We start from the raw sequence: 12,366 nt of genomic DNA, 5'->3' as shown, positions 1-12,366 counted from the left end.
AGATGGGAGACCAAGGTAGCAGTCCTACTGAGAGGCTGTTTCTACCTGTAGCAATGTCGCTCGCTCTAACCTCCTTTCTTGAGGAACTTTCGCGCTAAATGAGATTTTTGATTTGTGGATGTTTATTTTCTGAACCGAGGCTGATTCATACTGTCGAAATATCTCCTGTATTACCATAGCTTCCTCAACCGATGCTCGGAAGAAAAAGTAACTATCATCCGCAAATAGGAGATAGGTTACAATTGGTGCGCCTCAACTAATCATGCAGCCGTGTAATTTTCCGTCAACCTCGGCTTTCTATAGTAACGCTGAGAGCCCCTCGGTGCAAAGTATAAACAGATACGGTGAGATAGGATCACCTTGCCGTAACCCTCTAGATGGCTTGAAAACTGGGAATTCAGCATTGTGGTGGTTAAGAATTTGATACTCAACAGATGATACACAACTCATCACAAGTTCGATGAACTGACTAAGGAAGTCAAACTGAACCATAATGGCATGTAGAAAGGCCAACTCAACCCTGTCGTAAGCTTTTGACATATCAATTTTCAAAGCAGCGTATCCCTTCTTACCTCATTTCCCCAATTTGAGTGCATGACCAACCTCATATGAAATCATAATATTATCCATTATGGAGCGTTTTGGGATAAACACACTTTGATTTGCAGAGATAATATGATTCATGATACCTTTTAGTCTGTTGGCTATGACTTTCGTCATAATTTTGACAATGACATTGCAGAGGGCGATAGGTCTAAGGTCCGAGATGCTCGTCGGTTGCTTCTTCTTTGGGATGAGCACAAGATTTGTACGGTTAAGCAAAGCAGGGATGGTTCCAGAATTTAGACACTCAATGCAATATGTGGCTATGTCCTCCCCTAGAACTTGCCAATGTTGTTGGTAAAAACCCAGATTTAATCCATCGGGCCCCGGGGACTTATCCGGATGCATCTCGAAAACGGCCTTCTTTACTTCCTCGACGGTATAAGCACGACTTAGCTGTCGTTTCAGCCCCTCCGGAACTCGGTTTGGGATTGAATCAATGATATGGAGGCCCATACTTCCTTGAGAATTAAAGATATCCACGTAATGGTTCTGTATACTAGCAGCCAGTCCCGTCTGCCAGGTGTGAATCACCCCTGATTCGTCTTTCAATCCGTCAAAGTGAAAAAATGGGAATTACAGTCCCCCTCCTTGAGCCATTGAACTTTTGCCCTTTGACGCCAGTAGGACTCCTGTTCGTTTCTTGCTGTTACCAATTCACGCCGAACCCTCGGATATTCCTCCGTATCCGGATTCCGTCGTAAAGTTTCTAACCTGCTGTGTAAACGTTTTGTTCGGCCTCGGAACCTCTTTTTGAACCTATTCCCCCACTCTTCTACCCTTTGTCGGCATTGCTGTAATCTGAACAGAAATTGAGAATCATTGTTATCAGACCAAGTATGCGTGATGATTCGGTAGCAGTCTTCCTCAGAGCCCCATGCATTTTCATAACGAAACTAACCAGGCCTCGGAACCGTTGTCGCACTGGTTGTGAGAATGAGTGCAGAGTGATCGGACTGGGTAGTAACAACATTCTGTATGCTCGCTGTCGGGAAAATCTCATGCCATAGCTGATTTCCAACCCCTCTGTCTAACTTTTCCTCAACTGAAATTTCTCCTCTTCTTTGTCTAACCCAAGTGAAAGGATATCCTGTCATCTGCACTTCTGATAATTCACAATGAGTTAGCGTTTCGTTAAAACCTGACAGAAGTTGATTCGGGTGATTCCGGCCCCCCCTTTTTTCAAATGAGAACAACATATCGTTGAAATCTCCCATCACTAACCAGGGTAGGTTAGATAATCTGTAGAGGTCTTTGAGACACCTCCACGATAAAGCTCTTCTTCCACGTTCTGGGAAGCCATAGAATCCAGTGAAACGCCAATCTGAACTACCTCCACCTGAAATACGAACATCAATAAAATTGTAACTGAATTTCAGTAGGTTTACCGTAGTCTCATTATTCCAGAACAAAACCACTCCGCCCCCTCTTCGCTCATTACTAGCTATAAAGTGTTTTTCGAACCCGATAGACCTCTTTACGTTTAAAATAGAACTTTCTCCAACCATCGTCTCCATGAGGAAGATAATAGCTGGTTTATGGACTAGAACGAGCTCCTTGAGCTCTCGTACTGTCTCGAGGTTGCCCACTCCTCGACAGTTCCAGGTTAAACATGTCATAGCTTCCGGCTGGCTCCTTCTGTGGAACCTACCGATATCTCTATTTCATTCACAATGTCGTCCATAGGGGCGGACTTTGAATCAGACTTAGAGCTTCTCTTCCTTTTTACATTTGTGAGGGTTCGAATCTCCTTCTCCTCCTATGTGATAAACTCGTTTACTTCGAGGGCTCTTTGCTTAAGGGGATTCACCTGTTGTTGAGATGTTTCTGCACTTGTCTGATGTAGTAGCAAAGGGGTTGAGTTGAGCCATGGAGAGGAATTCTGTACCATTCGTCTAGGTGCCGCTCTGAGGAAGGCGCCGTATAGCATTGGATGATCCGGGTCATGAAGGGCTCTAAAGCTTACACAGTCCCTTTCAACATGTCCGATTAACCCACAGAAAAAACAGAAGTGCGGAAGCCTTTCGTACTTGAAGTTAATCCAAACCCAATTAGAACCTGCTGTCCCAAGTTTCATACGACGTTTCAATGCTTTGCGGGTATCCAGAGAGACCTGAACACGCAGATAGCCTTTGAACTGTTCCGTATAATCCCTAGGATCTGTCCGGATGAGAGTCCCTATATACGAACCACAAACAACAGCTGTTTTCTCAGACCGAAAATGGGGTTTCATGCAGCGGAATCTTGTAGAAATCTTCTTGACGTTCTACTCTCTTCAGAATCAAGAGTCTGTTCTCGAAGGACCATGGTCCACCATTGAGTACAACATTTAGATCAAAAATATGGTTAAATTGAAACAGGAACCTTCCTTCTTCAAGTTCGACTATAGAAATTCCTCCTGCAGGCTTCCATAATTTAGAGAGTGTAATTTTCATACCTTCCGCGTTGATCGTTCGGTTTGTTATGAAGCTACCTATACAACTCCAGCGGAGATCATATGATATGTTGTTGTCTGTCGTTGCGATAACAACGGGGGCGGCATCTTCTTCCTCCAGCGATAAGTTCAAGCAGTCATGGGAAAGGGATTCCATACCGATATCGCAAAAATAGGGTCTGTGATTGGGGTTTTGCTGGACGAAAACAGTATGGGGAATCGGTAGGGATTACTTGATCGATTAAGGAGAGGAATTATGAGAACCTTCAACCCCAAGTTAGGGTACACCGAAAAACCCTAGCCGCAGGGTACGGACGCGTTATAAAAGTATCTTCTTCCTTTTTCTTTTATTTCTTCCGGAACACTCCATTAATGGCTACGCATTCTTCAATTATTATCTCTAGCTACTATATAAAGAAGATTTAATTAGTCCCTAAAACAATTAATTAACGATCAAGTTGATATTAATTAAAGGGATAATTACTAATCTGACCCAATCAAGGACCCCAATTTACATATCTAGCACACCTTGCCTCAAAGTTACCAAATTAGACACTTTCACCCATTTTGGACAAAACTAACCTTAGTTCTATTCGATCAATCGATCGATCTTCTTCTTCTTCTTCTTCTTCTTCCGCTTCTTCTTCTTCTTCTTCTTGTTGTTCTTCTTCTTCTCCATTTCAACTTCTTCGGTTCATCTTCTTCAATTTTTGATACCAATCGTTAGCGATTTACATATTATGTTCAATTTCCCGTACAAATGGTATATTTTTAGCTTATACGCTTGCTTTTCTCGTTGGTTTTGCCTCTTTCTTCATCTGTAATGGTATCGTTTTAATTTCCTCTATTCTCCATAATTTTTTTCCATTTTTCTCCATTATTGTCGCATTTGTGACGAAATTGTCGCATTTCGTCACAAATGCGACAAGAGTTGTCGCATTTCGTCACAAATGCGACAAGAGTTGTCGCATTTCGTAGCAAATGCGACAACTCTTGTCGCATTTGCGACAAAATGCGACAATTTGGTCCAAAATGGAACTAAGGTTAGAAGAAGAAGAAGAAGAAGAAAAGAAGGAGTAGATCGATCGATTGATCGAATAGAACTAAGGTTAGTTTTGTCCAAAATGGGTGAAAGTGTCTAATTTGGTAACTTTGAGACAAGGTGGGTTAGATATGTAAATTGGGGTCCTTGATTGAGTCAGATTAGTAATTATCCCTTAATTAAATCATCAATAGAGTTGGCAAGTCACTGTCTTCTCCTTCTTTTGATTTCTCTTTTCTCTAACTTGGTCTTAATTAATATACAATCATTATCAAACTCCATTAATTTATACTTTTTCTTATTTAGAATCTTATTCACTCAATGATTAAGAAGACTAACCTCTATTTTGAAGCAGTAATCCATTAATGGCGGATTCAATTGGACCACCATGTCTATACAGCTGCCATAACTGCAGCAACTTTGTTTCTCGTCATGATGATATCGTTTCTAAATCTTTCCAGGTGAGCTCATTTTTAATTTACTTATTTATATTAATTATATTCTGATTAAATTTGGTATGGTAGGCAAGCAAAGGCAGGGCGTTTTTATTCTCCCATGCTATGAACATTGTAGTGGGGAAGAAAGAGGATCGGCGGTTGATCACCGGACTTCACACGGTGGCGGATGTTTTCTGCGGCGACTGTGGGGAGTTGCTGGGATGGAAATATGAAAAAGCTTATGAAGAAGCTCAGAAGTATAAGGAAGGCAAATTTGTATTTGAAAAATTTAAGATTGTGAAATATTCATCATCTTAATCTTAATCTTAATGTTTCAATCAAAATGGATTGTGATGATGCAAATAGAAGTTTCCAGGTAGCTTCCTAATAATCTCATGTCAATGTATAGATAAAGCAAGCAATCATGCCCATTTATTGTTTTCTTTTTAGCTAAATTATTCATGTTTATTTTGGCTTTTTATACCAATTAAAGCAAACACACATATGATTCATGATACTCATTCAGTTCATTAAAAAACAGATGTCAAAAAAAAAATATATATATATTATTCAAAACCACTTCAAACTTTTATTTTGTAAATAGCTTCTTTGAAATCAAACCTTGGACGATTGGTGAAGAGATATTTGAAATAAGTTTCAAAAAATTAATTTTGGCTTACTCAATTTTTTAAGGATATTTTTACCCCTAATTACTACTCTCTCTATTCAGTATTACCTGACCCTAATGAGACTACTAGAGTACCCGGTACCAGTTACCCGTCATAAAAAAATATATTAAAATATCATTGTTTTCTAGATGTAAGACGTGAGATTTGAACCCCAACCTTTTATTTTTCAATAACTGAGTGATACCATTAAGCTACTTTATTCTTGTTAATTAAGGTTCAATTTGTTCAATATTTAGATAGATGATTTATTAAATTTATAGTTTATTAAATTTGTAATATTTTTGTTTTATTTATTGATTTTTAACGGGTAATGGTACTCGCGGGTACCCGCGAATTAAATAGGACGGGTATGGGATGCAAAAAATATACTCGATAGGATAATGAGACGGTATAGGTAATTAAAAAATAAAAGAGTAAGGGTTTGAGAATGACATTACCCGTGGGTACCCTACCCGTTGCCATCTCATTCCCTTATATAAGTCATTCTAGGGTATTCCATACAAATTAATATAGGCCTAACCCCTTCCCAGCCCCTTAAACTTGTAACTTTTTTTCATTTAGCCACTTTAACTTTAGATCTTCCCATTTAGCCATTTAAACTCAAGGCCTAACCCCTTCTCAGCCCCTTAAACTTGTAACTTTTTTTCATTTAGCCACTTTAACTTTAGGTCTTCCCATTTAGCCACTTAAACTCAAATATTGTAACTTTTTTGGCCTCTTTTTTCAAATCAAAATTTAAAAAATTAGCAATTCGTCAAATGCAGTTATTAATTTATCATAACCAATTAAGTTATTAAACAACTAACCCCATAATTTGGACATCCATAAAACAATCTTTCCGGATTTGAGGGTTTTCGTGATACTTTAAGTGATGAAATTTTACCGTTATAGTGGCTAAATGAAAAAAAAGTTACAAGTTTAAGGAGCTGGAAAGACAACAAGTGACACGTAAGTGCCATGTAGGCTTATAAGGGCTAAAGGTGTCTCATTTGTTGAGTTTAAGTGGCTAAATGGGAACACTCTAAATTTAGGTGGCTAAATGAAAAAAAGTTACAAGTTTAAGGGGCTGAGAAGGGGTTAGGCCATTAATATATATATTGGTTAACTCGTCACTATTGGGGAATAGGCATTGGAATATTAAAAAACACATGTAACAATAAAAAAAAATTAATATTTGAACTAAAAAACAAAACTAAAAGTTATTGGAATCCTATAATAACTTATATTTGGAGAAAAAACTAATTTACTAAAATGACATACTTAAAGGAACGGATGGAGTACCATTTAACCCCAAATTAATGTTTTACTATATTCTTATTTGTAATTTATAATAACAGTTAATAACAATTGTCTAAGTTTTATCAAACAAGTTTACACAATCAGCTAGCAAACAAATCAATTAATCAAAAAGATAATTCACACCGCTAACAGCTATTTACCAAACAGTACTGAACAAAAGTTATTCAAAATGAATAGATTTTATTGGAAAACTTCCAAAATAAGTGGACGGCAGAATGAGGGATAGAAATCCGAAATAGAGATGGGACATACAAAGAGAAAACTTACTCACATAGGCACCTTCCTAGAAGGTATCAAAGTAGGAACCATTCATTTTCGAATAATATTAATCTAAAATTAATTCCAATTCCAACGTGTTTTTAACACTACGATACTCCAATTATCCTAAATCATTCAAATCAGACCATCCATCCATTTATCAAATAACAACTGTCCAGATATTTTTGGACCATAAAATTCCAATGAAAGACATATAACTTCCTATTCTCATTGTCTTCTCAAACCCCTATATATATGCTTTCTAGCTTCAACACCTTAAAGCACATATAAATCTACACTTAAAAGCAGAGAGTTTGTTCATATGGAGAAAGGTCAAAGAAGCACTAATACTGAGTTTGAGGATTTGTTACCAGTGATGGCGGAGAAGCTTAACGTCGATGCCTTTATGTCAGAATTATGTTGCGGATTTCAGCTTCTGGCAGACCCGGAAAAAGGGTTGATCACGTCGGAAAGTCTGAGGAGAAATTCGGCACTTCTAGGAATGGAGGGGATGAGCAAAGACGAATCGGAAGAGATGGTTAGGGAAGGAGATCTTGATGGTGATGGAGCACTTGATCAAAGGGAATTTTGCATCTTAATGGTCAGACTAAGCCCTGGAATTATGGATGATGCTGAAGGATGGCTTGATATGGCACTTCAACAAGAGTTCGCTAAACCCTCTCATTAATTCTCTTTATTTTTACTTAATTATTGTATCTTTAATGCTATTTTTCAATAGCATGTATGTGTGTATATTTGTCCTATTTTCAAACAAGTTATGCACCACATAAATCAAGATTTACCAGCTAAATGTATAAAATTCTCTTTTTTTCATCGAAAAAACACGGATTTTAGCAAGTTTTTTTATCTAAAATTCAAGATTTTAGAACATGATTTGGCAGTGATTCATTTGGCAGTGATTCACCTCGATTGGTCAGCAAAGGTCTTCAGCATTTTCTATAATTATTAAAAGCACATGACGCACTTTGGCACAAAGAGTCCTTGTGGTTGGACGCATGACACACTTGTCATAGCAAAACGAGATTGAGCTACAGTAACAATTATAAAACTAACACAAAGATTCAATGAAAACAATAAATTTTTGACTGGTTGTTTTTCTGTACGATCAATATGTTTAGCTATTGTATGATCACTGTATTTAACTATGGTATTTACACACTTGGTACCATCGAATCAAATCACTGCGATATTTAGACACTTAAACTGCTTACTACTTAAAAACATCCATGTTCCCTTTTTATTTCATTTCTTATTAATAATTTATTATTAAAGAGTCGCTCTTCTCTCACTATTAATAAATATAAGAATACTTAAAGTAACTATAACAGTACTAACTAAAAATCTATTGAAGATGCTCTAAGCTACCAGACGAAACAATGCCCTCAAAAAGTCAATACAAGACACTAAAATCCTTGTGAAGAAATTCTACTGCGGTCAGGAACCAACTGGTCCTGGACCACTCAGGAAATGACACATCAGCAATGGTGCTGACATGTCACCAACTGAATGGTTAGTACCGATCCTGGACAGGTAGAGAGGTCTCATCAGTAGCAAGATTTAAGGAAAATTTCATCTCATCAAGTCCCGGTTTCTGTGAAGAGTAATGTAAAACGACCAATCAACAGCAAAAGTATGTATCTTTGACAAACACTAGAAAATCACCACGCAAGCTTTTACAGGTTCATACATGAAAGTAGGCTATCCATAAGGAATCTGTGGGTCGACATACAATGAGGGAGAAATTACTCTACTACGCTTCTATATCAATCATTCTAAATCTCTTTAAGTAGCCAAGTACTCTACTGCACATATGAATCAGCACATTTGCTCCCTTGTTTTCTCATGTCCTTGATCTTCTAACCGGTGATCGACTGTCAAAAACACCAAGAAAGTTGAAGGTCAATACATAATGCTCATTTAGATGAAAGATAAAACAAATGAATGATTTTTCCGAAAAGAAAATATTTCCTTTAAGAAAAAGGAGACTGAAAAAATCAGTCAAACATGGACACATAAAAGCTTAATTGTGGAAAGACACTTGATATTGAAATAACTACCTGCGGTATCTGCCATATTCAGGACTTCTCTCCCTGCCATAATCCGGACTCCTACGTCTGTCATATGCAGGGCCATCATACCTATCATACACCGGGCTGCGAGCTTTACCATAGTCAGGACTAGGCCGCTTGCGATAAACGGGACTTGGAGACCTGGCATAACTTCCTCTTCTAGGGCTATCATATTTGTCTCCCCTCTCACCATCATCCCTCAAAGCATACTCCACGGAGACTACCCTGTCCAGTATTTTGCTGCATACACAAAAAAATGGTCATTTTCCACAAGTGATTGGTTGAAAACTGCCATGGAATCACTTAAACTAAAAGCTTAAGTTGATAGTTAAAGGCCCAATTAATATTAATATCCGACACACCCCACACGCAAATGCCCACTAGGCTTGAAGTGTGCACAACACAGACTATGTGGTTTCCAGGAATCGAACCCTTGATCATTTGGTCAAAGAGGCTATGATACCATGTCATGAAACCACTTGAATTAAAACCTTAAGCTATAGTTAAAAAGACTAATTAATACTAATATATGACAAAAACTAAATACAGCATTGTGTAACCAAATAGCATCAAACATCTGGCAACCTCATGTGTGTACACTCGAGCGCTTTGGTAGCATCCTCCTGTGTCTCAAATTGCACAAATGCAAAGTTCCTCCGAATTCTGACATGAAGAACCTCTCCATACCGTTCAAAATGCCTCTTTATATCCTCAACCCTTGTGTGAGCTGGATCAAAATTAATTACAAAAAGAGTCTTAGTAGGCCTTTGATTTGCCAATGACTTGGACCCATCACGTTGTCGACCACGTTCACCCTAGAATAAGAAATCCAAGAACCAAAGTTAGTTTAGCCCAAAATTACCGCTCAAGCAAGCAGAAGCACAAACTTAAATACTATAAAAGAATTTATTTCACACATAGTGGAACCTCCAAACATACCCTAGCCCACTCCACTGACAACCTCCGTCTATCATAACCAAATGGCGAGTTGTCAAGCCCCCGTATGGCATCTGATGCATCACGTTCATCTTCAAAATAAACAAAAGCAAAACCTGCAATAACATTACCAAATGAGAATTGAATTACAAATGACCTTAAAACCACAGCCACTCAACTACAATACATCAGCCAAATCAAGATCTCTTTTCCAGGAAAGAGCTTCAAACTTATACAGAACCTGCATATACGTGATGAGCTGATGCACATAAGGATGTAGAAGCGTTGCATGATGAACTAAAGCAAGATGTTGGCATTTTAGAATTTAAATCCAAAGTTTCAGATCTGAGATTCAATGATAAGCATGCTTCTTCAGACAGCACAAGTTCAGATATGGAAGGCATGGCAAGACAGATTTCATTCCCCCTATTATCAGTAGTAGTAGTAGTAGGCATGACATAAAAAATTGATAGATCCCGCCAAAACCATTCTTGTGAAATGGCACTTTGGGCGGTGTAGTGAGTGAGTGACGGATGGTTGAGTGAAGGAAATGCAGGATGATTCCATCTGTGAGTTCATGTAGAGCAGGCAAGCAAGAAATTTTCGAAGCCAATACAAATGTTTTGCAGAGAAGATGACGAGCCCAGATACAAGCTCAGTTTTCCTTAGAAGTTCCTGCGTCAAAACAAACACTTTAAATGGTGGCGTTCTCCAGAGGAACTGCAATTTGGCAGCTGCCATTTTAATTTCTGCTCGGCCATTCTTATCAGATATAACCACCACTTTAAGTACCTTATATCTGATTTCAACAATATGTAACTTCTCATAAAGAAGTTTTCTCGAGTCAAGAAGATTGACTGACACTAAAAACAAAATTAACAACCCCACAGGATCTCAACATTCCCAGGTTGAAACAAACCTAAAAGACACAAGGGGCAACAGAGCCAGCTCTGGTCAAAATATTAAAGAAAAAGACCCAAAACAAACAAGAAATCTAATATCCAAGTTTGAACATATAACTTGAAACAGTTGTAAAAATTCCAACAAGGGACTAATAGGGAGGTTTCACTTTTCACAAGGCGCACAAAAATGAAAATAGGTTACCAATCAGAATAAGGACACTAAAGCTAGCTTGAGATTATGGCATTTGAACAAGAACATGTAAAGCAAACAGAATGGAACAGGCTTAAAGCATATTCACGTTTTCCATCAATGCATTAAGCACAAACTAAGGCTCATACTTCTATATTACACAATCAAGTATGGATTGAGAATTAGATGCAACCACTTCCACCGAATATCACAGTGGCTGCCCTATAAGATTACAAGCAGCATCAACAGTATTGAGACATTTAAAGAAAAATGGAGAACAAAACCCTCGAATTCAGCAAAACGATAGACATATTTGGTATGGTTCCACATAAAAATGTCGGTGATCAACACCAATTATAATCAACATATAGAACTTCATTCAATTACATTAGTGGTTCGCACATCAGGTTCGAACTAATAGTCCGTGAGAAAGAGGAAAAAACATCTGAGATATTCGAATTGAAGGTATCGGCTAATAATTTAGCCCAACATCGTAAGATGAAACAGATGAAAGGTCAAAAGTTTCTCAAAGTAAATATACCAGATTTCATGTCGACGCGGTCCACCCTTCCGTACTTGCTGAACAGGCGTTCCAAATCAGATTGGCGAGTTTCGAACTCAAAATTTCCAACGAAAACTGGACGAGCCATGGTTGCAAGTGAATCGCCGCCTCCAAAACCTAAACCATGCAACATAGAAATAGGGGGTTAAAAAAACGATGAATCTTCTATTTCATAATACTTCATCGGAAAATAGATAATACCTTAACAAATCGACACCGCAATTTCAGACCTTTGACACGCCTCGCCTGATTGTGGTTATGCGGTGAACCCTAGAGGTGGAAGAATTGTTGGGGGATAAAGTGTGTCATGTCATGTTTTATACACCCGACCCGGTTCTATTCACGGTCTTAGAGCTTGTCTTGACCTTGACCCATTTTGTATGTTAGGTTCGTTCAAATCCGAGCCCAATTAGGTCCACTATTAGATGGACTAAGCTTGAGATTATTTGTGAGTTCTCTAGATTTCAAAATTTTGTGAATTTTTTGTAGACGTTTTTTCAAATGATTTTTGTAGAATTTTATAAACGTTGATAAACTTTTATAAACATTGATCCATTTTATTAACATTAATATTTTTATAGGTTCCCTCTTCCAAAAAAAAAAAAAAAAACATATTTTTTACGGTTTCAACCTTATAAAAACCATGACTTCATATGCTTCAAGTTTATAAAAAAGCTTTTTTTAGCTCTGGACCATAATCAAAACTGTGGAATAATTAGGAATGACAACGGATACTGTACTCGCAGATACCTGACATTACCCAATTATAATAGAACTATCTATACTCTGTATAAAAGGGTATGAAACGGGTATGAAATCAAAACCATTAAGCTATTTTAAGATGTAAGATGTGAGATTCAAACATCAACCTTTTGTTCTTCAACCATTGAATGATACCATTAAGCTATTTTATTCTTATTGATT

At 37.7% G+C, this 12,366-nt stretch overlaps 3 protein-coding genes across 4 annotated transcripts; 2 read left to right on the top strand and 1 right to left on the bottom strand.

The window, feature by feature from the left end:
- Window positions 1-4,325: 4,325 nt before the first annotated feature.
- On the top strand, window positions 4,326-4,995 carry LOC136217451 (protein yippee-like At4g27745). Its single transcript, XM_066004048.1, has 2 exons — window positions 4,326-4,540; window positions 4,604-4,995. Exons 1-2 carry the CDS (start codon window positions 4,445-4,447, stop codon window positions 4,832-4,834), a joined length of 327 nt encoding a protein of 108 aa, XP_065860120.1. The 5' UTR covers window positions 4,326-4,444; the 3' UTR covers window positions 4,835-4,995.
- A 1,977-nt stretch (window positions 4,996-6,972) lies between these two features.
- Window positions 6,973-7,573, top strand: LOC136217450 (calcium-binding protein KIC). Its single transcript, XM_066004047.1, has one exon. The coding sequence runs from the start codon at window positions 7,085-7,087 to the stop codon at window positions 7,448-7,450; it is 366 nt and encodes a 121-aa protein (XP_065860119.1). The 5' UTR covers window positions 6,973-7,084; the 3' UTR covers window positions 7,451-7,573.
- Window positions 7,574-8,403: 830 nt separating this feature from the next.
- On the bottom strand, window positions 8,404-11,786 carry LOC136217448 (serine/arginine-rich splicing factor RS31-like). 2 transcript variants are annotated; one of them, XM_066004046.1, is made up of 6 exons: window positions 11,644-11,786; window positions 11,422-11,559; window positions 9,792-9,904; window positions 9,438-9,667; window positions 8,841-9,092; window positions 8,404-8,654 (listed from the first exon to the last, which is right to left on the bottom strand). In XM_066004046.1, exons 2-6 carry the CDS (start codon window positions 11,528-11,530, stop codon window positions 8,624-8,626), a joined length of 735 nt encoding a protein of 244 aa, XP_065860118.1. In that variant the 5' UTR covers window positions 11,531-11,559; window positions 11,644-11,786; the 3' UTR covers window positions 8,404-8,623. The 2 variants fall into 2 exon arrangements, with proteins under 2 accessions (XP_065860118.1, XP_065860117.1); XM_066004045.1 differs by lacking the exons at window positions 11,422-11,559; window positions 11,644-11,786 and adding an exon at window positions 10,030-10,445.
- Window positions 11,787-12,366: the final 580 nt, after the last annotated feature.

Source organism: Euphorbia lathyris, chromosome 2 (genome assembly GCF_963576675.1).
Source record: "Euphorbia lathyris chromosome 2, ddEupLath1.1, whole genome shotgun sequence".
In the NCBI taxonomy this organism is placed as follows: Eukaryota; Viridiplantae; Streptophyta; class Magnoliopsida; order Malpighiales; family Euphorbiaceae; genus Euphorbia; species Euphorbia lathyris.
Note: the sequence above shows the minus strand (reverse complement) of the source record. Positions and strands in the feature narration are given on the sequence as shown.